General features: G+C 38.0%; 1 protein-coding gene across 1 annotated transcript in view; it reads right to left on the bottom strand.

The window, feature by feature from the left end:
* PRTG (protogenin) overlaps positions 1–24,342 on the bottom strand; it is a 118,704-nt gene extending 94,362 nt beyond the window's left edge. Inside the window, exon 1 of the mRNA XM_023751592.1 lies at positions 24,042–24,342. Within this exon, the coding sequence (XP_023607360.1) occupies positions 24,042–24,342 (301 nt within the window). The remainder of the gene's footprint in view (positions 1–24,041) is intronic.
* Positions 24,343–26,320: the final 1,978 nt, after the last annotated feature.

The following is a 26,320-nucleotide window of genomic DNA, read 5'->3' as shown; positions in this document are numbered from 1 at the left end:
CAACCCCACAAGAGGCATTTCTGAGGAAAGTATAGAGAGTTCCTTACCTTCTTAGGAACTGAGCTTTAAAATACACAGATGTGATACTCTAATCATTATACTGAATACAATCGCTGCATTCTTCTTTTAATCTAATAATTTATTCAAATAGTAAAATAATTTTCATATTATCTAATACCTCTAAGAAAATATCAGATGTCTTGACATATTTTTGTTATTTAAAAAGGAACTATTAAAAGTAACATGTCTATTACTTAACTGAGGCTACTATGACAGGCTGTAGAATGAAACAAAATTATTATTATGCAAAGACCTCAGTGCCAAGGCTTTCACATTTGTTTCCTGCCTAATGAACCAGTTTCCACCAACCATGTCCGTGGTAAAACCCTAAGAAAAGAAAACTGAATTTTCAGGCTAATCAGGATATTTTCCATCTGCTTTCAGGGATAAGAACACTTTCTTTAGATAATGCCAACTATGTTTTTAATCTGATTGATTCTATACACAAAGCTATTACATGATTAGGAATTCTAGCCCTTATCCTTAAAAGCAAGAGCTTGGAGTTGGGCGCTGACTTGGGGCCTTGAGAGTATTTGAAGCATTTGTAAAAGTGACCTCAGGGCAACTCCAAGCCCTAAGGATGCTTTTAGTGTTTGCAAAAGCAGCAGGAAGCTCCTAATCCCTTTTTTCCTTAAAAGAAGAGATAAATGTCTTTGATTTGGGATCACAACATCCAGAGTCCTCTGGAATTACAGCCTCCAAAACACCCCGAGTACCGAGGATCCACACTGGAGGTCTGCAGGGAAAATAATACTGGTTTTAAGATCAAAAAGGGCTCATCTTTAAGCCAAAATGGCAGTGGAAGAAACTAAAAAAGGAATTTACTACTTTTGGCTTGGTCTATCAATTACACCAAGAGAGAGGACACCTTTGTGATAAAACATCCAGATGAGGTTCATTTCTTTTCGAACTGGCACAAGTTAAAGAAGGCGTAGGTAAATTATTCAATAAATGCACGGCTATTAAAATGCTCAACACACAAAAATTCTCAATATTCATTCACATTAACTCATTTGTTTTCAGATACCATCCAAAAACTATCAGATAGACAGAGTGTATCTCCTTGAGAAAGAAAAATTATTTGCCACCCACTTATAAATTTAGATTAATGACTGATTGTCAAAATAAAAGTTTGTATCAGTCCAGTTCAATAACCCAGTTTGTTGCTAACCAAGACCGGTTTTATTCAGAATTAACTTGTGGGCTGAGGAATGACAGTTCCTCTGCCTGCTACAGCGCCTTTCCCTACCTTCCTAGACCATGTGGCTAAACTAAGCTGCCTGGGAAGCAAGGAGTCATTGGAGAGGTTTTAAAATATCAAGAGGATTTCAGTAGAATGATGCAACATCTTCATAATATGGAAACTATCTTAAAGGCAAGTGCTGAGAGGATCTAATATTCAAGAATAAGAGCATAACCTAGTTTTAAATTATTTTTCTAAATGACCAGACTATTAGGAGAAAAAAATCACTTCTTTGTCTTTCCTATTTTCTTTTTTGTATCTACTTAGTTAAAACATACAAAGATGTGAAGAATTCTTAGGACTGTAACAGCTGAATTCATCACAGTGTAGAAAAAGTAATTTTATAGACAAACATATAACAAAAAATATATTATATGTATGTATGTGGGGGTATATATATACACATATATTTATAAAACTTGATAATCTCTAAAACTCACGCTGCTATTATGAAATTTAAAAGTTTTTCATTTTCAAATGAGATTCATGTTTAGTAACATCCTCGTGTGCAAAGTGGATAACATCCTCGTATGCCAGCTAGGGTACAAGCTGTGGCTTTATAGCTACATGATAACAAAACACTTTGATGAAAAGTAAAAAATCCAGCCTGTTGATGCAAGGGCTTTGGTTACATGATACAAATAAGTGATGGAAGCATCTGAACCTTTAACTCTTTACTGGTCCATCCTGAAGTCACAGAGACCTGACCTCCATAGGAAAGTAGAAAAATGTATGTATTTCACACAGTGAAATATTCTGACTTATTTCAAACAGAATGCTTTAACTAAAAATATCAATGAGCCCTGGCCAGGTAGCTCAGTTGATTAGAGCATTGTCCTGATACACCGAGGTTGCAGGTTCAATTCCCAGTCAGGGCAAATACGAGAATCAACCAATGAATGCATAAATACGTGTAACAACAAACCAATGTTCCTCTCTCTCTAAAAATCAATCAATCAAATTTTTAAAAATATATAGATATTTTACATAAAGTAGCACACAAAGAGCTTGTCACAATGACCCATTTCCTATTGAAAACTGTCGAAATCTGGGTAAAAGCACAATACGCTGCAGTGGATTTCTACTCGTAGTCAACGATTTTAAGAAGCCTTAGATTTGAAGAAGGCTCTCTCCTGCTGATTTATGAGATGTTCCTTTCAACCATGCCTCGCTAGTAATTCTATGCAAGAGAGAAAAAGCAAAAGGCCACAGTGAAGGATTCTGGGATGTGCCATCTGAAAGCTTTTATTCTTCTAAAGAAAGAAAGTTATGACCTTTGACACTGTGCTCTGGTGCTAAAGAAACTGCTCATAAATGTATGTCCGTAATGAAGCAGAAATCAATAATTTCATTTAATCTAGTAAACTATTATGTAGTGGGACATGATATGTTTGAAGAGCCAAATGCCCTCTTATTAATGACACCTAGATTGCTGTTTCATAAAAGATGAAAGTTTTGTTTTCTTGTTTTGTATATTTTTTAAATCATTGTACTTTTCACTCTCATATATGAAATATGTCCAGCATTTTAAAGTTAACACAAACCTTTTTCTTAAAAGAAAAACACTTCATAAAAAATCATGTACATTTTTAATGTATATTACCTTCTTAAATTTTATGGACTAGAGGCCTGGTGCACGAAATTCATGCACTGGGGGCGGGGGGGGGAGGGGAGAGGAGAGGGAGTCCCTCAGCCCGGCCTGTGCCCTCTCACAGTCCAGGAGTCCTGTGATCGATCGCCCCAAAGAGGCAGGCCCTGCCCACCGGCTACAGCCTGCCAGTCGATGGCCTGGACCTCCCTCTTTGGGGTGATTGTGGAGCCCCCTGATCGATCGATTGCCCTGCCAGCCGGTGGCCTGGGCCTCCCTCTGCAAGGCGATCATGGGGTGATGTCCAGGCCCCTGACCAATTGAATCGCACCCGCCTTGGCTGGCTGGTGCCAGTGGGTGTCACAGCGTGGTCATCCAGGTCTGGACAGTCATTCTGCTGTTCGGTTATTCAGTCAATTTGCATATTATGCTTTTATTATTATAGATATACCAAGTTTATAAGGCTGGGCCTCTTAAACTCAAATTACTAATTTCAGAAAGGAAGGGAGAGGGAGAGAGAGGCAGAAACCTCAATGATGAGAGAGAATCATTGATTGGCTGTCTCTTGCACACCCCACACTGGAGATCGAGCCCACAATCCAGGCATATGCCCTGACTGGGAATCAAACCGTGACCTCCTGATTCATAAGTCGACGCTCAACCACTGAGACACGCCAGCTGTGCAAAATAAATACACTTTTAAACCACTATCTTAGTTGAGTTGCTTATTAAAACTGAAAAATTGAATTGCTAAGAAAAGCTATAATACCAAAAATAAGGGTTGGGGATTATTTTCCTTGTCTTAATTTTACTAAAATATTTCAAATATTTACAGATTAATGAGAATTGGTTGCATTTATTATACCATCAATATTATCTGCAAAGTTGATATTAGAAGATAAAATTAAGAATGGGAAGTTTGTTTAAAAATCAGTATTTCCTTCTCAGGTTGAAGACCTAATAGGCTAATATTTTAGAAATGTATATTTTGAGGGAACATCAATTTAATGGACAGCATAGAGAACTTTAATAAACAAATGATGAATGCCTTTTAATGGTTTCATACTCACTTATTGTTATTTATTTAATATTTTTATTGATTTCAGAGAGGGAGGGAGGGAAAGAGAGAGAAAGGGAGAGAGAGGTAGAAACATCAATGATGAGAGAGAATCATTGATTGGCTGCCTCCTGCATGCTCCCTACCAGGAACATATGCTTGTGCCCTGACTGGGAACTGAACCGTGACCTCCTGGTTCATAGGTCAATGCTCAACCACTGAGCCACACCTCCGGGTGGATTGTTATTTTTAAAGAGTATGTTCCCCTAGGCTGAACTGTATATGTTTAACAGTTATTTAAGTTAAAATACAATAGCAATTTAACCATTTATACTAGTTAAATAACTAAATTTTCTTATTGTATCCATGACATTGATAAGTTTCAGGAAAATATAACATGGTATTACAGTATAGCATTATTTTAATTTGAAAACAATAATGTCAGACACTATTTCTCATAATAATGAGAAATTATCCCACTGCTAAGTTTAGGCAAAATTCAGTGCCCCCAAAAGCTGTGCTTGTTTTCACTCTGCTGAAACTGCGCTAAGACTTTAATGATCTATAAATTTCCTGGCCCAAAGCGTATTTTTCAAGTCTTGTCTTACTGAAATCCTTTGTTGCATCTGAGGTTGTTTCATAAACTCTTTGAAATTTCTCTCTTGGCTTCTGTGATTTCTGTCCTTTACTAGTTTTCTACCCACTTTTCTGGCAATTGTTTTGTCTCTGTTGGCTGTCCATGCTTCTTGCACTGTACACTCATCTGCTCAAAAGCAAGATTTACATTAACTCCAACTAAGTCAGTCCTGGTGATACTCAACTCGGTACCTTTTGGTCATGCCTTCCCTGACTCCTAACTGGTCTCTTGGACCACCTGCTAGACCGCTCCACCTGGACATCTCACAGACACCTTAAATCAGTGGTTCTCAATCTTCTGGCCCTTTAAATACAGTTCCTCATGTTGTGACCCAACCATAAAATTATTTTCGTTGCTACTTCATAACTGTAATGTTGCTACTGTTATGAATCGTCATGTAAATATCTGATATGCAGGATGGTCTTAGGCGACCCCTGTGAAAGGGTCGTTTGACTGCCAAAGGGGTCGCGTCCCACAGGTTGAGAACCACTGCCTTAAATGAACATTTCTCAAGCCAAACTCACAACCTTGTTCCTTATATTAGCTCCTCATCCTGTGTTCTCCATTTTAGTTGGTGGCACCAACGTTGACCAAGTCACCCAAACAAGAAAAATTGATATCATCCCAAACTTCTCCCTTTCCCTTATCCCCACTAACGTTATCATTGAGGTCAGGGACTGTTTTTTGGGTTGATGTTGTTTTTTATTAATTGTGGCATTCTCAGGACCTAGCAGAAAAGGCTTTCAATAAATATTTTTTTGGAGAAATGAATAACTGTGCCAAATCAGAAATATGTCTAAATACAGAATTCTCAATCAGCCAGTAAGTATTTCAGTGTCTACAATGAGTGCTCTGGCAGAAAGGAATATCAGTCAAGGTCACTGAAAAACTCCATTAACTAGCACGGGGCTAAGACAATGAGGAAAGACAAAAATGTATTTGGGAGGGATGCTAGGATTAAAATAAAGAGGGCCAGAATTATACAGAGAAGTGAAATTAGAAAGTTAAGAACTAAGTCCTCAATGATCAGGCATGTAGTTTCTGAGGTAGGACATGATTCTTCCAGACTCCATCTTTATTTTAGATCCTGCAAAATGGTAGGCTGGGTAAACACAGATACTTTCTCTCACTAAAGATACATAGAATGTTGCACTGAACATATTAAAAACAACATCACCACCACTAACAAAATGTTAAGGACAAGATCAGAGCAGTAAACTTTGGCCTGATGCCGTGATGGCCCAGAGCTGACTATAGGAACTAGAGGCTTCTTCAAAGAGGAAGTGATTTGTTTCATCACAGCATAGTTAACTGAGACCTGGATCTGGGATCCTGGAAGCACTTGGAGAAAAGGTCAGTAGAAACACTCACCTGCCAGCAAAACTAGCAACAGGAGGCTTTATTCTGAAAGAGAAGAAATCTCTCTCATGACAAACATCATGGCCTATATCACACACTTGTGTAGAGTCTGAATTTATAAAACTAATGCAGAGCAGCCAAGGATTAACCCCAAATTTGTCCACGACCAATGAAACCTTGGGGCACCAAACAGAAGTAAACACTTCCATTATGTAGGATGTATTAATAAGCCTTACTGAAGATGAGGCTCATACTATAAGGGAAAAGCACCAGATATCAAAAGTTTGAGATAACAGTACAGTTGAAGGACACTGTGAGATAAGGATTTAAAATGTTTAAAAACACAAAAGAAAAGTCGAAAATAAAAGCCATAAGGGGAAAATATAATGATTTACATGGGTATGGGCAAACAGAGTTTAAGGGACACCAATGAGCAGATCAACATATGCATTATGGTAGTTCCAGAAGGAGTATAGTGAGAGAATGGGGTACCAAGAATATTTGAATAATGGCTAAAAACTTTCCAAATTTGATAAAAGAAATGAATCTACATACCCAAAAAGTTCAGTAAAATAAAAGAGATTCACACAAAAAATAGATTTATAATCAAATTATTAGCAAGACAAAGGCAAAGAGAGAATCTTGAAAACAGGAAGAGAGAAAAGACTTGTGGGATACTTATTCCTCAATAAGATTAACAGCTGATTTCTCATCAGAGACCATGGAGACCAGAAGACAGTGGTATGACATATTTAAAGTGACATAAAATACTATAAACCAAGAATTCTATATCCAGTGAAACTGTCCTTCAGAAATGAGACAGAAAGTACAACATTCCCAGATAAACAAAAGTGAAAGCAGCTCACTGCTACTAGACCTGCCCTACAAGAAATATTAAAGGGAGCCCTTTGGGTTGAAATGAAAGAACACTGAACAGCAACTCAAAGACATATGAAGAAATAAAGATCTCTAGTAACTATAATTAAACAGGCAAATATTAAATTCAGCATAACTGTATATTTGGTTTGTACATCCACTTTTTATTTCCTACATAAATTAAAATATATATGTGTAAAATAATTATAAATCTATATTACTGGGAACACAAGATCTAACATATCACAGGAACATAAAAAGAGAACTGAGCTGCATAGAAGCAGAGTTTTACATATTATTGAAGTTAATTTGGCGTCAATTCAAACTAGACTGTTATAAATTTAGAATGTTAAGTGTAATCTCTGTGGTAACCAAAAAGAAATATCTAAAGGATATACACAGAAGACACTCTACTCAACAAGATAAAATACACATTCTCTTCAAATATACATGAAATATTCTCCAGGATAGATCATATGTTAGGCCACAAAACAAGTCTCAATACAATTTTAAAGATTAAATTCATACAAAGAATTTTCTCCAATCACAAAGGAATAAAGCTAGAAGTAAAAGCACAGAAGGAAAACTAGAAAACTCACACCTATGTGGAAATTAAACAACACACTCTTAACCAATCGGTCAAGAAAGAAATCACACACAGAAAATACTTTGAGACAAACAAACATGAAAATACAACATATCAAAACTTAGAGTTTCGGTGGAAGCAGTGCTTAGAAGATCTGTAGCTGTAAATTTCTACATTAAAAAAAAAAAGACCACAAATCAATAACATAAACTGCACCTCGAGGAATTAGAAAAAGTAAAAACTAAACCCAATGCTAGAAAAAGGAAGAAAATAAAAATTAGAGTGGAGGTAAATGAATTAGAGGATAGAAAAAACAATAGAGGGAATCAACAAAACAAAAAAATTAGTTCTTTGAAAAGATAAACAAAATTGACAAATCTTTAGCTAGACTGACAAAGGGGAAAAAAGAGAGAATACACAAATAACTAAAAAAAGAATGAAACTGGGGGCATTACCACCAATCTCACAGAAATAAAAAAAAAGATTATAAGAGATTATGAACAACTGTACACCAACAAATTAGATAACCAAATAAAATGAACAAATTTTAAAACCACACAAATTATCTAATATTCAAGAAGAAACTGAAAATCATAATGAGATTGAATCAGTATTCAAAAACCTCCTTACAAAGAAAGTAAAGAACCAGATGGTTTCATTGGTGAGTTCTACGAAACATTTAGATTGGAATCAACATCAATCCTTCTCAAACTCTTCCTCAAAAAAATAGAAGAAAAGGGAACACTTCCTAAGTAATTTTAATACCAAAGCCAGATAGACATCACAAAAACAGAAAGTTACAGACCAATCTATACTAATAAAAGGGTAATATGCTAATTAGATTGGGTCAACCAGACATATTTCGGTCATCCTGCCTTCTTTCTGGACAAAGCCAGGGTGGCAGGGGCTGAGGCAGAGGCGGTTAGGGGTGATCAGGCCGGCAGGGGAGGGCAATTAGGGGCGATCAGATCAGCAGGGGGGGGGCAGTTAGGGGCAATCAGGCAAGCAGGCAGAGGGGTTGGGGCGATTAGGCAGGCAGGCGAGCGGTTTGGAGCCAGTGGTCCCGGATTGCGAGAGGGAAACTGACAGCCATACATCCCCCTAGGGGTCCCAGATTGGAGAGGGTGCAGACTGGGCTGATGGGCCCCCGTTCCCCCACCGTGCACAAATTTTGTGCACCAGGCCTCTAGTATCCTTATAAATACAGATACAAAATCTAAACAACTACTAGCAAATTGAATCCAACATCATATCAAAAGGATTATCCTGCTCAAATAGGATTTATCCTAAGAATGCAAAGATGCTTCATCTGAAGAAAACAAATCAATGTGATACACAGCATTAACATAACAAAGGAAAACCCTATATGATCATCTCAATTGATACAGAAAAGACAGGTTAAAAAAATCCAACACCTTTTCATGATAAAACACTCAGAAAACTAGAAACAGAGGAACTTCTTCAACATAATAAGGGGTATTTAGGAAAACCCACAGTTAACATCATACTTGATAGTAAAAGACAGAAAGCTTTTCCCCTGTAATATTTTGTGGGAAAGTATTCTATTTTTCCGTTTTCTTTCTCTTACCAGTACATTAGACTCTGAGTAGCAGGTGAAGCAAACATTCCTCCATATTGCAAGTGAGGCAACAGTCTTGAAAGAGGTTAACATGACCAAGATTTCCAAGGGCTCAAGGAAACTTTCAATGGAGCCCTATTTCCCAGTTGAGTATTATTTCCACAAGTCCTACAAAAGGCAATGAAAACCTGGAAACCTAGACTTTTTTAGGAAATATCTCAAAAAACTACACTAACACTCTCTACCACTACCCAAACACACAAAATGCAAATACTTATTTACTTAACAGGTAATATTCTCCACTTGGTAAAGGTTGTAAGACTTCTGACAAGTTCTGCAAAACTGCTTGAGGTAAACCGTGTTATTACCCTGTATGTACCGCACATAAGCACTTTCCCATCAGATGTTGCCATCCTTGCAATGATAATAGCCATATTTCTGCTTTAAGAACAGAAAGTGCAAGGTATTCAACATGGTACTGGAAATTCTAGCCAGAGCAATTAGGTAGGAAAAAGATATAAATGACATCCAAATTGGAAGAAAAGAACCAAAACTATCCATTCACCAGTAACATGATTTTATATACAGAAAATTCCAAAGACTCTACAAGAAAGCTACTATAGCTTAGCTTATAAATGAATTCAGAAGCATTTCAGGATAAAAGATCAACATGCATAAAGTTGTTGTCTTTATACAAAACATCAGCAAACTATTCCATTTACAATCCTATCTAATAAAAGAGTAATATGCAAACTAACTGTCACTCCAACACAAAGATGGCGGCGTCCAGTCCTCTCAGCCCCACTGGAGTCCTCCAGTGCCGTGGGGCAACTGCTGAGAGCAGGCCCTGCTTGGCCGTAGCCTCAGTGACCTGGGAGTGGCCAAGCAGGCCCCACAGACAGCAGAGAACCATGGGGAGCAGGCCTAAGCTGTCAGTAGGACATCCCCTGAGGGCTCTCGGATTGGAGAGGGTGCAGGTCAGGCTGAGGGAACCCCCACCCCACCCCCATGCACGAATTTCATGCACCAGACCTCTAGTAGTATCTAAAAGAATAAAATACCTAGGAATAAATTTCACCCAAACAGTGAAAAATTTGTACATTGAAAACTCTGAAACATTGTTGAAAGAAAATAAAAACCTAAATAGTAAAAAGATACACTTTGTGGGTTGGGAGACCTAATATTATTAATAACACTATAAAAGAGACTGAAAAAGACACAATGAAACTGAAAGATATTCTGTGTTCATGGATTAGAAGAATCAACACAGTTAAAATGTCCATATTACCCAAAGCAATATAAATATTTAATGCAATCCCCATCAAAATGCCAATGTCATTTTTTAAAGAAATAGAACAAGAAAATCATCAGATTTGTGCAGAACCACAAAAGACCCCAAAATAGCCAAAGCAATCCGGGGCGGGGGGCACAAAGCCAGAGGTATCACACTATTTGACTTCAAAGTATACTACAGAGGAATGATAATCAAAACAGCATGGTATTGGCAGAAAAACAGACACAAAGACCAATGGAATAGAATATAGAATTAAGAGCCCAGAAATAAAACCACATTTATATGGGCAAATAATTTCTAACAAAGGAGCAAAAACCACACGATGGAGAAAAGAAAGCCGCTTCAATAAACGGTGCTGAGAAAATTGGAAAGCCACATGCAAAAGAGTGAAACTAGACTGCAGTTAGTCCTCATGTACAAACTTCAACCTGGATCAAAGACCTAAATGTAAGATGTGAAACAATAAATTATACAGAAGAAAACACAGGTACTAGACCTGTGGAACTTGGTTTTAGAGAATATTTTATGAATTTGACCTCAAAGGCAAAAAAGTAAAGGCAAAAGTAAATAAATGGGACTGTATCAAACTAAAAAGCTTCTGCACGGCAAAAGAAACCACCCACAAAACAAAAAGGCAACCAACTGAATGGGAGATGATATTTGCAAACAACAGCTCCAATAAGGGGTTAATATCCAAAATATATGAAGAACTCACACAACTCAACATCAAACAATCCAATTAAGAAATGGGCAGAGGACCTGAACAGACTCTTCTCCCAAGATGACATATAAATGGCCAACAGATATATGAAAAGATGTTCAACTTTACTAGTTACTAGGGAAATACAAGTCAAAACAACAATGAGATACCACCTCACACCTATTAGAATGGTTATTACTAACAAGATAAGTAATAACAAGTGTTGGAGAGGTTGTGAAGAAAAAGAAACTCTCATTCACTGCTGGTAGGAATGTAAATTGCTACAGCCACTATGGAAAACAGTATGGCAGTTCCTCAAAAATTTAAGACGTTACTTACCATATGGGTATCTGCTAGAAAAACTTGAAAACATTTATTTGCAAAGATATATGTAGCCCTATGTTCATTGCAGCACTATTCACAGTGGTCAAGACATGGAAACAACCAAAATATCCTTTGATGGATGATTGGATAAAGAAAATGTGGTACATAAATACTATGAAATACTGCTCAGCCATAAGAAAAGATGAAATACTGTCATTTGCGACGACAACATGGTTGGACCTTGAGAATAATATGCTAAGCGAAATAAGTCAGTCAGAAAGAGCTAAGAACCATATGATTTTACTCATATGTGGGATATAAAACTGAAACTCATAGACACAGGTAGTTACCAGAGGTTGGGGTGTAGTAAAGGGGACCAAATATATGGTAACAAAAGATGATTTTACTTTGGGTGGTGGGCACACAATGCAATATACAGATCATGTTATCATAGAAATCTACACTTGAAGCCTGTATAATCTTATTAAGCAATGTCACCCCACCAAAAGAAAAATACTAGAAACCTAGAATAATCAAAACAGTGTGGTACTGGCATAAAGGTAGACATATATATCAATGGAATACAATAGAGTACAGAAACAAACCCCTATATATCTATGGCCCACTGATTTTGACAAGAGTGCCAAGTCCATTCAATGAGGAATGAATAGCCCCCTCAACAAACAGTGCTGGGACAATTGGATTTCCACCTATAATAGTATTTGTATGCCAATGTTCATTGCAGAATTATTCACAATTGCCAAAAGATGGAAACAATCCAAGTGTCCATCAACAGATGACTAGATAAATAAAATGTGATATATCATACAACGGAATCTTATTCAGCCATAAAAAAGAACAAAGTTCTGATACATACTACAATATGGATGAACCTTGAAAATATTATGCTAAGTTAAAGAAGTAATGCATAAAAGTCCACATATTGTATGATTTCATTTGCATGATGATGTTTATAACATGCAAATCTACAGAGACAGAAATTAAATGATTGGTTCCAAGGAATAGGAGAGGGGAGAACTGGGACATGTGGGGTATCCTCATTCCATTGCAGGCTCTATTTAACAAGACACTGAAAATCACTGCTCTATAGCCAACTTCCATCTGGACAGATATATCAGCAAATGCTGAGCCTCTAAAAGGGCTGGAGCTCTCTCTCCCTACATTGAGGCTATAGGCAAGAAAATTAGTTCCTCAAGGTGTTAAGGACAATAAAAATTGAAACACATTAGCAATTTTATTTCAAAATCACCTATTTACTACATCATCAACAACAAAGCCCTATACAAGTAGTAAAAGGTAAGTTGCACAATGATAAAGTCATACACACACACACACACACACACACACACACACACACTAGAGGCCTGGTGCACGAAATTCATGCATGGGGCGGGGGGGCGGGGTGTCCTTCAGCCCAGTCTGCACCCTCTCCAATCTGGGATCCCTCAAGGGATGTCCTTCTGCCCACCCCTGCAGGCCTGGTCGCCCCTAACTGTCCTCCCCTGCAGCCTGGTCGCCACAACTGTCCTTCCCTGCTGGCCTGGTCACCCCCAACTGCTCTCCCTTGCCAGCCTGGTCGTCCCTAACTGCTCTCCCCTGCAGGCCATCTTGTGTCCACATGGGGGCAGCCATCTTGTGTGTTGGAGTGATGGTCAATTTGCATATTACCTCTTTATTAGATAGGATATATATATATTTAATCCACACCAAGGACATGCTTTATTTTTTTAGAGAGACAGGAAGGAGAGAGAGAAAGAAACATCAATATGAGATAAACATCAATCAGCAGCCTCCTGTATATGCCCTGACTGGGGATTGAACCCATAACCTAGGCATGTGCCCTTACCAGGAATTGAATCCACCACTTTTTGGTGTACAGGTCAATATTCCAACCAACTTAGCCACACCGGCCAGGGCTAAAGTCATATTTTTGAAATAAATATTAAGAAGTGTCTTTAATGTCAGTTTTATTACCCTTCTCTCTTCTATATTCTGGATTTGATGGGATATATTTGAATACTAGAGGCCTGGTGCATGAAAACCATGCACTTGGGGGAGGGGGAGCGGTCCCTCAGCCTGGCCTGAGGTCAGGAGTTTCAAAGTCTGGGAGCCCTTGGGGGATGTCCGACTGATGGCTTAGGCCTGCTCCCTCCACCACCCCTGCGCTCGCCAGCCATGAGCCAGGCTCAGGGCTTCTGGCTGAGCAGCTCTCCCCCTGTGGGAGCACGCTGACCACTAGGGGGCAGCTCCTGCGTTAAGCATCTGACCCCTGGTCAGTGTGAGTCATAGTGACTGGTAGTTCTGCCGTTCAGTTGATTTGCATATTAGCCATTCATTATGTAGGATAGAAAGATACATTTCCACACAATACACACCAGAAAGTCTTTATTTGAGCATTGCCAATTCATGACTAGGAACAGCAAACCTGAGCTCTGACCCCAGATCTAGTAGCTGTGCCCTTCAGCAAGGCAGTTATCTCCTTCCAGCTTCATATTCCTCATTTGCAAAACAGAAATCTCTAAAACTGCACATTGTGATCTTTACTCATGTTAAAGGAAGGCAGAATAACACTGCAGGTCAAATAGGGAACAAGGACTCTCTGCTGACTATAGGTTAACTTATAGGGAAACTCAAGCTTTTCTCTTCAAAATGTTCAATACTAGCATCTTAACAAGTATTTAAAAATTTAAAAATCAATGGAAAATAATAATGTATTTTCTTTGTTTCTCTTTTATTTCAATTTTTAAAATGGCACCCCTTTCTGAAAGATGTTTAACAGAATAAAACTTCTGACTGTCAGCTTCTTTCTGTCCTAATAAAGAATGGTACTCCATTCCAATATGGTAAGAAAATGGTCACTTCTCTATTGACCAGCTGTGTGTCCCGTTATGATTTCTGATTGTACCACCTGCTAAACAGTAAAATTCTCTCCCTGAATAGCAGAGCTTCCTAATTGACACCTGGTGAACTGAAAATTAAACTTGACAAACTTCACAAAAGCGAAATTTCACAAAGTTTCTTCTGTCTATATACTTTCTTTCATGTATTAATCATCACAGATTTCTAAAAATGTAAATCATCCAGATAAAGATACTTGCAGGCTTTGAAGAAATCATATTTCACCACCGGGATAAGTTTAAAAATGCCTTTGGTAAAACTTTCGGTAATATTGTTTTACTGAAGTTCGTCCCTCACGTAACACTATGTTAAAAGTTACTGTCAGCCCTGGCCGGGTAGCTCAGTTGGTTAGAGTGTCATCCCGATAAGCCAAGGTTGTAGGTTCGGTCTCAGGTCAGGGCACATACAAAAATCAACCAACAAATGCATAAGTAAGTGAAACAATAAATCTCTCCCCCCCACACCTCTATTTCCCTCCCTGCCTCCTTCTCTCTCCCTTCTCTCTCAAATCAATTTTTAAAAAGTATTACTGTCAGAGCATAAACATATAATGGCTTTCTTGAACATATAAAAAGTAAATTCTTTTTATTAAGATAGTAGTAAACACATTTAACTGTAAGAAAAGCTGTAGCTCAATCTCCGTTAAAAAGAAATACCAAAATGGCAATACCAACATCAAAGCATTTTTTTCCTATTATATGTCTATACTGAGGTCAATGTTTTAGTTGAAGTTACTGTAAATCCAATCAGAGGGACTCTAGCTAATTCAGCTTGAAAGCTGGGGGAGAGGGGATTAAATCTTATCTTTCTTAATAAGAACTGGTGGCAGTGGTGTAGAGCCTGCATAATCTACTTCCGTTAAAACACATCCTCAGGAGAGTTTAGCAAAACTCTTAACATGAAATCAGCACTATTTTTTTTTTAAAACACCGGGTTTATAAACATCAGGATACACAATTAATTATTAGCAGAGCCAGACATCTATTTGTAAAGTTATACCCTCAGACACGATGACAACCTTCAAAGCAGCACAACTATCCCGAATTGCCCAGTCTCAGACAAAGTAACTTATTTTTCTAGGCTCTTAAAAATAGTACTGGTTCAAATGATCACATAGATTTAAGATCTCCCACTCTCCAAAAGCAGATCCCCCTAAGGTTCACGACTAAAGTATGAATTCTTAAAAGTACCAAGTTAAATAACGGCCAAGCTTTAAAATTTTTTTTCTCAATGACTTAAATGGTTCTCTTGCGATGTGATTGGACATAAGTCTTATAAAAATAATAAAAGCATCATTTATTGGCCATTTACTTAAAACTACAATGACACTATGTTGTTCAACATCCATCCCCCAATTTTTCCAGCTACCCATTTTTTGTTTGCTTGTTTGTATGTATGTTTGTTTGTTTGTTTTGTTAATCCTCACCAGAGGATAGTTTTCCATTGATTTTTAGGGAGAGTGGAAGAGAGAGGGAAAGACAAGAAAAACATCGATGTGAGAGAAACACATTGATTGCCTCCTGCATGCTCCCCGGCCAGGGCCTGGGCCAGGGAGGAGCCTGCAACCGTGCAATCGAACCCAAGACCCTTTGGTCCACAGGTTGACACTCTATCCACTGAGCCAAACTGGCTAGGGCCAGCTACCCATTTTTACAGATAGGACAAGGATCAGGATAACTAAATGATTAGGCTAAAGCTGGCTTTTTTCTGCTAAGGGCTATTTAGGTATTTATATAACATTATTCATGGGCCATACAAAAGTATTAACTTAAAAATTAGCCTGCTATATTTGGTCAAACATTTAATCAACTCACCCCTAATGCCTTGCATGGCCAGATTAAATGATTTCTCAGGCCTTATACGGCCCATGGGCTGGACGTTCCCCACCCCTAGTCTAAAGTCATGTAAGTCACCAGCAATGGAGAAGAAATTAACGCTTGGCTCTCCTTTTTGTTATTCTTTTTGCTTTTCCACAGCAGCTCCCAACAACTCAATAAAAAAAATACAGCAGCACTAAGAAGATTTACCAAATATTGGCAGTTATCAATTTCATAATGTCTTTATGAAATGACTACAAGAACTCAAGAACATTAAAATTCTATTTTGACATAGATACTATTTTCCTAATTATAAGAAAAAATGTGCATTCTCCTCTTATTTTGAACTAACCGATGATTTGCTCTACTCTAAATGTTTGGGGGTTTTTTGGAGTAGAACACAGGATACCATATGTTCGTTCAGCTAGCCTTGCTCAGCATTAGAGCCACTTAGTCAAAGATTCCGCTTCCTCTTTCATCCATCTCAACTTGCCAGTTGGGCCACCAGTGATTACTGGCCTCTACAGGTGGTCAATTACAGGTAGCAACATTCATAACTTTTCCTGGCATAAGTAACTAACCAAAACAGAAGCACATACAAAGAGTGATATCTTGGGAAAGATGGAAGACTATGAAATCCCTGCCCGCTACTAATAAGTAATCTAAGACAATATTTCAATAATAACCAGTCAAAAATGTCCCTGCAACTTTCTATATGCTAATTAATATACTTCAGTGTCTAATTATTTTCCCTTTAGTCACCCCTGGATGCCCTCTCAAGATGCCACTATCTTTACAACATTATCTGCAGGAAGCTAAATTGCTTCTGCCCAAAATAAGTCTATGGTGCCATTGAATTAGCTGAAAAGATTTCTGTTAATCATTCACCCAACAAACCACCTACCACACAGCAAATGTTATTCTCTGGGCTGTTAATCACATACAGTTTTACTTCTCTCCATGCAGAGCATCACAATAGATGTTCTTTAACATTTACCACACATGGAGATTTCTCATATCTTTTCAACTATGGTGTCCATCACATCAAGAAAATAAAAGGTGCTGCATAATCAGGGTTAAATGAAATTTGCATTTACTCTTAGACTAGATATCCCCCCCAAAAGAGCTAAAATACTGAAATCAAAATGAATGGAACTACAGAAGGGTGAACTCTTAATAATTTTCAATGTACCATGAGTATGAAAAAAGGGTAAAGAGACAATATCACTCCAACTCAGACAAAGACCCAAACACATTTTTAAAAAATCTAGCTTCCTTGGCAATACTTAAAAATAGTAAATGCTTCTCTAATAAATACATTTAGCAGTGTTAATACCAAGTAAAATATCAAGAAAAGACAGAAACTGTTAAAATGACTAATGACTACCGTATGACTTGGAAATAAGTTCTCTATTATTTTCAGAAACATCAGTGGTTCTCAACCAGGGCTGATTTTTGCCTCCAAAACACTTTTTTTTTTGGTTGTCAAAACTGAGATGAGGCACCTGGTATGTCGAGGCTAGGGATGCTGCTACACTGCACCCAACAGTCTCCACAATGAAGAATTACTATCCCCACATGTCATCTGCACCAAGGTTGAGAAACTCAGAAAATGTAATCCACAGGAAATATTTTTTCTTTCTTTATGTTACTTTATTTTATTATTATTTGGGGGAGGGATAAGTGTTGGTGGAGTAGAAAATCCATTCTTAGCAGTACTAAAAATATTACAAAACAATAAAAAGGCTATTTTGGAGGAATATTCCAAAAGAATAAAATTGATTTAGAGAAAGTAGTCTATATAAAGCAGAATCATTTTCTAAAAAACCCTCATAGTGTTCTAAACAGGAATTACTGTAGTTTCACAAAGTGAAATTTTTTTAAAAATTTCCTTTCCAAAGAACTAAACCCAGTGAGGATACAAGTTTGAAACCAGAACCCTGAACAATGATTGCATTCTCCAACAGTCCATTAATCGAGCCATTATAAAAGCAGCTTATAAAATATAGATATATAAACCCAAGAAAAGGGCAAACCCTCCAGAAACTGAGAAAACAAACACTTTTAATTCATGCCTTCTGCTCAGTCTATAGAATTTGACTTTTAAAGCTCATCAAAAGCAGTTTCGGAGAATCAGAGGTTAAAGAAAAGAAACAGGGAATATAAAAGTCAGGAAAGTATTTCAGATTAGTGTCAGAAGCCTCTGTGAGGATGATGCCTTATTCCTCTGCAATACATATCCCTACAGCAATTCACTTGGCTTCAGAATTACAGCCACTGAAGGTAATTTGGTACATTTTTACTGTTTTTGCACGTCACCATTGTTAACTCTTGACTGTGAGCTTATTTTGTGCAGAATACCATGTGAGAGCTACTGCCAATATTGCTGCAATGATTACAACTGTGTCTTCTTCCTCTCTTAATTATCAAGATTTAAATAACCTTAAAAAATGCTTCTATAAAAAGTCTGGACACTACAAACTCCCAGAAGTATTAAAATAGTGCTGACAATGAAAGCTTAACCTGGGGTACAATTTTTAGGATTTCTCTTAAAAAAAATCATAGCGGCTTCAAGTATGACCCTCAACAAACTGACTCACTCAACACTATTGATTATTTTTCATATAAATGCTAATTGTCAGGCCCTGGCCAGGTAGTTCATTTGTTTAGACTATCCTCCCCATATGCCAAGGTTGTGGGTTCAATCTCAGGTCATGGCACATATAAGAATCAACCAATGGTCCTAACCGGTTTGGCTCAGTGGATAAAGCATCAGCCTGAGGACTCAAGGGTCCCAGGTTCGATTCCGGTCAAGGGCATGTACCTTGGTTGTGGGCACATACCCTGTGGGGAGTGTGCAGGAGGCAGCTGATCGATGTTTCTCTCATCGATGTTTCTAACTCTCTATCCCTCTCCCTTCCTCTCTGTAAAAAATCAATAAAATATATTTTAAAAAAAGAATCAACCAATGAATGCATAAATAAGTGGATCAACAAATTGATGTTTCTCTCTCTCTCTCACTCTCACTCTACCTTCCCCCTCTCTCTAAAATCAATTTTAAAAATTAAATAGTAATTTCCAGTTTAAAAGCTGAAAGTAATCAATCCTGAGTGACTATGCTTATGATGGATAAATATCATCTCTCAAATTTGTAGTCAAGAATATTAGTGAGGGATTTCAAAAAAGTAACTTCAAATGCATTTATTTATTAATTGAAAAACTCCTTCAACCTAAAACCCTGGTTAAAAGATTTGTTTTTTGCTATTCTTTTAAATTGCTCTGGACTTGATCAATAGGCCCAGCTGTTAAACTCAGGAGCAATGATATCATATCCCTGGGCAAACAACTGCTCTAGAATCATCAGAGATAGTTGACAAAAAGAGGGACATACCAAATGCCCTTTCAAAATTCCATTAAAAAGCTGGACAGAAACAAAATAAACAAATATATATATGTGTGTGTATATATATATATATATATATATATATATATGTGTGTGTATGTATATGTGTATATATATATATAAAAGATATATATATAACAAAGATATATATATACACTCATCACACACACACACACACACACACACACACACACACACATATAGTTATAACTCCACCCCTCAGTGGATTTTGCTTTGTTAAAAAATAAAATTTCCAACAACTGTAATAAACAGTGAGATAGTGTTACACATTTCTGAAGATGAGAAATGATCCTCACTAATCAACTGCAAAGTGGGAAAAACTGGTTCCATTACCCAGCGATTATCAGGTACCTGATAAACCTTTTAAGTAGACAGACTCTAAGAACCAAGTGTCATTGTAAATAAGACTGCAGAACCATAAGTGCTTTTACTTCCCTGAGTTAGCTTAGGCAGTTTTAAGATGGTCAGTTTTTAAGTTAAACATGTACTTTTGAACCATACCCCCTCTCTTTCAAGATAATTTTTCTTGGATCCCAGAAAGCTGAACCTTACCTACAGTATTGCTAAATTGATGTCTCTAAATACCTTAGTTCTGTCTTATTTTTCCAAAATCAAATGACTTTTTACTTTTGTGTTAGCACTCTTGAATTAAGGCATGATTTGAGGTGAACATGCACACAGGTAACACTCTGTCCCTTGCAGCATGTACAAATCTCAATAAAAAAGTGACAATGTAGCAAAATCTTGGCTCCAAGATCATTAATAAAATTCAAAATTTTGACTAACAGTCTTATAGCTTTTATCTTTCTCCTTTCAATATACTACCCACCCTCTTTCTTTTTAATATGAATCTTTAATAAATGTTTTTAATATATTTTAACTTCACATTTCAAGATTAACTTTGGGCTATAATTTATATATTACTCTTTAAGATAGAAACCACACTCACAGTTTTCCATTAATCTCATTCAAAAAAATAAAATTCAAGTTTAATCTCAATTTAAACTGAATGACAAACGTTTTATTCATGGAAAACAATCAACATCCTTTTAAAGTTATAGAAATGGACCCCCCCCAAAAAAAAACAAAACAAAACAAAACAAAACAAAAACAACAACAACTTTAGGAATGCCAAAACTAATCCCAACTTTTTGAAGAAAAAAAAATCCATCATCAGGTTAAAATTCCTATGGTCTTCCAGCTATAAATAAATGCTCACTTAAAAAATTATTTTCCATCCAAGTGAACAGTCCTGAAAAACCTACAAAATATAAGCCAGCTTTATGTTCTCTTTCCCTCTACCCTAAAACTTCAATTTCCACCTTTTATGGAAAGGAAATAAACAACTAGCTTCCTGTTCAATCACTAGCTTACAGCCAGTCTTTTACACATCACAGAACACAACCCGCCTCCTCCTTTACTTCTCTCAAATGTCTCTTATCTTAATTTAAACGTGTTGAAATATGAGACCGTTTTACCACACTAATGCTTTCTTATGAAATTTATCTTACTTCAGCATTGAGAATTCAAGAAGCATCAGGATGTCCATACATAATTTCTTACTTCTAAAACATTAGAAGCTCGTGAAGACTTCGCACCCATGGAAGTGAAATTTTGATTTGCCAAAAGTTTAAAATATGGAAATTTATAGGAAACAGTTTAATCTTGTGTTCTTACTATTGTATACAACCAGAAAAAAGGGTCTCCCCACCTCACTCCCCTTTCTATTCCAATTACATGAACATGTAAAACAGCTAAACCGGCTATCAATAAAAAAGGATTACCTTCCTTTAAAACAACAACAACTAAATATTACTTTAACCCTATACTTTCCTTTAAAAATGGGATGCCTTAGATAAACTAAATGAGACAGATTCTTTTGTGCTTGGATGAACAACAGGAAAGCAAAGCCTCCAGGCCTTTGGGGAGGAACCATGTCCCTGAAGCAGGCTCTGATGTGCTTGGGAGATAAGGCTCCACAGTGACACTTAAGGAAAGGCCTGCTCGCATTTGAATTTCTGCATTCCTCAGGAACAATTCGTGGCAATAGCTAACTTTGCAGAAGAGCTACATGAAAGCTTTGGCCAATGAATGAGGGTCATCTGCTCTTTATCACAAGGGTAAACCTCATCCTGGCCAGTTTCTAACCTTTTAACCCTGTGAATTCCTAATTTACACATGAATAATGGAATTCTTGCCTAGAGTGCAACTTTCAGCTTCTAGTTCCTAAGTTCAGAAACCAAGACTCGATTGCTTGTGTGTTAAAAATCTAAAACTTGCCCCGATTAAAGTTTTAGATTTCCAGGTGCTGTATTATTACACCTCTGAAGCAATGCTTGCTGACAAAATCTTTGACCAGAAAATAAAAAGAACATACTTGCACCCTGCTGCTATCAATAACTAGGAGAGAACTAGGTTAAAACACACACACACACAAATCCAGAATGTCCACTTAATGCCTATTTTCTTCCTGTTTAATATGTATTATAGCTTTACCCTGAACACAGGACAAAGTCATTTGAGCCTACATCATTGGGCTTGGCTTCTTAGATATCAGAACTATTTGGTGAGTTTGGAATCTCTAAGAAACCTCATATTTCTAAAGAAAAATCTAAACCCACTATGCATTTCTTATTTTAAATCTATAAATGCTAAATGCAATTTCTTAGCAAAATACCTCCTCAGAGTTAAATAAAATGTACGCATATGAAAAGAGGGGTCCTTAGAACTGACTAAGGTTGATATTTAATAGCAAAGCAATGTTCTCAATAGTTCCATTGGAAAGTTTTTGGCATTTACAATATGAAAACTACTTCACAGGAACCTTCAAAATGACTCACAGGTAATTAAATATTTAGTATAAATTTTTATAAAGATACTAAAAAAAGCCAATACTAACATGTGTTTTGCTGTTACTAACATTTATTACACTGTTCAGACTATGAAATCTGAAAGCTCTGTGTGCGTCCATAGTATTTCTGGGTACCCGTCAGGCTTCCAAGGAGGTCCTGGAAATAATTTGTGGTCATGACAAATGCCTCATCTTCTCAAGGCCCACCCACCCCCCTCCACCTATCCATCTTGTCCTTCTTCTCTCCGGCAAGGTAATATCAGTTACAGTTTCTGGGTTTGAAAACACAAGATTTCTCAAAACCAGTAAAAAAGAAAAATTACAGCTCTCTAAAAACAATTCTACATTAGACAAACGTTAAATGAAGAGAACATAATAGAAAAAGCATACTCTCCTGAGAACAGTACTGCACAGAAAAACCATTACTCAGCAACAACAAAAATAATTACTGGCCAATGATTACAGCAAAAAAAGAAAGTTTATCAGAAATTCTCTCAGGTTTATGCTATTCTTGGGGGGAGAGGACTAGAATTGGAAACTTCTCTACTTTTCTGGCATATTTCAATATAAAAATATCTTTGCTTGCAAGTTATTTCCTACAATTATTGTATAAATAAAATAAACTGCTAAATGAATCTGACATTAATATGGCCATAGACAGTTACAATAAGATCACCTAGGAAACCCCTGCCAATAGCTCCCTAAATTTCAACTGTGTAGTCTTTGAAGAAACTATTTCCTAAAGATTATGCCTTCATGTCAAGAGCTCCCTGTTCCTATCGTTCATCTTTTAAGTGATCAGTTTGAAAATATAGTGCAGAATCTATTTTTTGTGGATCAACAAAAGCATGTTAAGTAGGATGCCTGTACAACTTTTTAAAAGATACAGTTGTGTGGTTGTTTTTTTTAAGATTTAAATTGTCTATTATAATGCTGAGTGCTGTGCTGTAGTGTGTGATCACCTGAAGAGGTGGAAAGCCTCAGTGGGAACAAGGAGTACCCTATCTTGGACCTATCTTTACACCCACCCAACAGTCATCAGGTCAACCTCCCAGCAATGGATCCCCTGGACAGATGGCTGATCTGATGGGGCTGTTAATACAAAGGAAATCATTAGACAGCAAACTTTATGACAACTGGGAAAAGGTGAGCAGATCTGGTTTAAGTCCATTAGGCATAATATGGAAATGGCCTTAATCTCTTTCTCTCTCAGCAGGAAAAGACTAGGAATACTTCAAAGGCTTGAGCGTTACTGACCAATGCCCTCGCTTACAATTAAAAGCAACATGGGTGATCTTAAAGTGGTCAGAGCAATGGAAGGTTGAGCTATAAGAAAGATTTAGCACTCCAGATTTACAAAGCAGAAAGATTTGCTGGTAATTTTTAAAATTCAATTATTCTTTTACAAAAGATTCGATTTTTAGAACTGTTGTGTTAGCCAAACTTTTACTCTCTCCTCACCGAGAAACACTTAAAATTTACATAAAGCCACCTCTACAGGTTTTGGTGTTCTAAACCTAGTTTAACTTTTGAACTCAATCACTCCAGTTGAATTTACATTTTCCTCCCTCAGATTTTTCTGCATGCCTTTTGTTGGCATCAACTAATAGCTCCAGGAAAATTCCTAATGTTTGTATGACTTTAGGATTAGCATATAAATGAGTTGAAAAAATAATCAGAATATAGCAATAAAAAAATGTAAAACAATCAAGAACTTAAACACTTACTTGATAAGGTCAGATGAGCTTTTTGACTAAGAATGGCTCCATATTTGTTCATTGCCAAGCACTGATAAAATCCTTCATCCGACTGCTCTCCTCGCTTGCCTTCCACCTCACTGATGTATAAAGAGCCGTTAGACAGAACCTGGATCCGTTTATTTTCAGACACTTTTGCTCCATTTTTCAACCATGTGACCTTAATAGGAATTTCTCCATGAGCCTGGCAATCTAACATGACTGGGTCCTTTCTTGTGACAGTTACATCCTGTGGTTCGTTTACAAAAAACAGTTCGCTAAAGCACCACATTCCTATAATGAAAAGGGGGAAAAGTATGTCCAGAATTATAGGTATAACATCATTTCTTAACACACAATTGTAGAACACATATTCAGGGTGTACTAAGACAAAGTTTAACAAACCATATTAGTTAACTCCCAAGCATCTTAATAAACCATCTAAGTTTCAGCAAGCCTTTTCAACCAATCAGAAATATCACCTTTTACAACATCTACACTAAAAACATGGGGAAGATTTCCATAACGTCTATGCCTTGGAAGAATTCTGTTCTCAAGTTTCTTGCTAGAGTTTCAAAATCATCAGAACTCCTGAGCACAAGCTGTTTGCTACTTTTACAAGCTTGTCAAAAAGATCTTGAACAGAGTAAGTCGTAAAAGTCTAATTTTACAAGAAATCATTAGCAAAACTCCAACTCTGTGAACAAGCAAGTTTATTTCCTTGCCCCTTGAAGTGTTTTTGGAGCCCTGGCACCTACCCCTTTGAGAAGAGCGTTTATCTTTTGTGACAAATTACAAGTTTGCATTTTTACATCTGCCCTTTCACAGCAAGGCCTCTGTCTCCTCTCCTGGAAAGAGACCCATTTACTTAATGTCTCCAGAGTCAGGTAGATATTTAAAGGACAGACAAGTTGACTTTGAAAAGTTGGTAACTCTTGCTGCTTGTACTCAGTGGGTGATCGGATTAGGAAACTTTTATTCCATTTTTTTTTTTTTTTGGAACTGCCAACTGTTGGGAAAAAATGCGTGACTAATTGGTCCTTACTGTCTAATAGGGATAAGAGATTGCTTAATCAACCAGCACGCTTTTTATCAGAGCAGAGGAAGGTTTTATCCTAGGTATACAGATTGCCCTCTCTCCCCTCCAGGATCCTAGGACCACCTAATACCTTGTCACCTCTTGCATTCAGTGCAAAGGCTAAAAGTCTTGCATAATGACTGGGCCCCCCACCCCCCGCCCCAGCAGAACGTTAGGGGTTCGGAGGAAACGTTTCATCTTCCTCCTGATAGTTTTGAACCCCTGAGTACAAATCTCCGGGATTGGTCTCTGTCTCTGAGCGGGGCCGGCGCTCGGGAACCTCCCACCCTGGTCACGCTCCCACACCCAGGCTGACAACTGCTAATGTGCGCCCAGGGCGCAGCAAGCGACCCTAACTGCCCCGCGCGCTGGAGGGCCACTCCGGAAGGCGCCCATTGTGTTTGCGAGTCAGATCTCACTTTGATCCTTTTCTCATGCTAACAGAAAACTAACTCCTCCAGAAAAAAAGAAAAAGGAAAAAAAAAAGTAAGTCCGCGGTTTGTAACCTGCAGATAAATAAAACCACCCATTCGCCTGAACACTTCTCCCACCCCCAACCACCGCATCCACTTTACACTTTTTATCTCTTTTGAGGATAACCGACACAGACACAAAAGAAAAATTAGTTCATCCAAAGTTGGCGCACGGCTAACCTGGAGTTTGGAGGGTTCTTCAGTGTCCTCAGGCCCTGCCCCAAAATACCTGGCTGCGAGCAGTAACTCCTATTTAGACGTCTCCCCTCTCGGGTTCGGGTCCCTTTATCCCCTCGGGGACACAAATCCGCCACGCTACTTGGAACCCTCTTCTTTTTCCAATTCCACCCCTCCCGTCTCCCCCTCGCTCCATCCAGCCGGATGCTGGAAAGTGGGGGCTCTAGAGGTGCCGACCTGGGCGCTGAGTGTACCTTTTCTCTCCCCCTCCACCAACCCCCCCAAAAACGTGGGGGAGTCCCCACTGCAAAGCCGGATAGCCTCGCGGAACCCCGGCGCCCCCTGCGTGGTGAGTCCGCCACTGAGGAAACAATATAAATAAAGCCACGTGCGGCCGCGGCGGGCAGGCGGGCGGGCGGCGCGGGGGCCGGGCGGGCTGCAGAGGCGAGGACGCAGCCGGAGCGCGGACAATGGCGCGAGGAGGAAGGGGCGCGAGTTGACAGCGGGCGCCCCGCGCATAACCTCGCTCCCAGTGCTAACCC

The sequence above is a fragment of the Myotis lucifugus genome, unplaced genomic scaffold, assembly GCF_000147115.1.
Source record: "Myotis lucifugus unplaced genomic scaffold, Myoluc2.0 scaffold_23, whole genome shotgun sequence".
In the NCBI taxonomy this organism is placed as follows: Eukaryota; Metazoa; Chordata; class Mammalia; order Chiroptera; family Vespertilionidae; genus Myotis; species Myotis lucifugus.
This window is presented reverse-complemented; position numbering and strand designations above follow the sequence as displayed.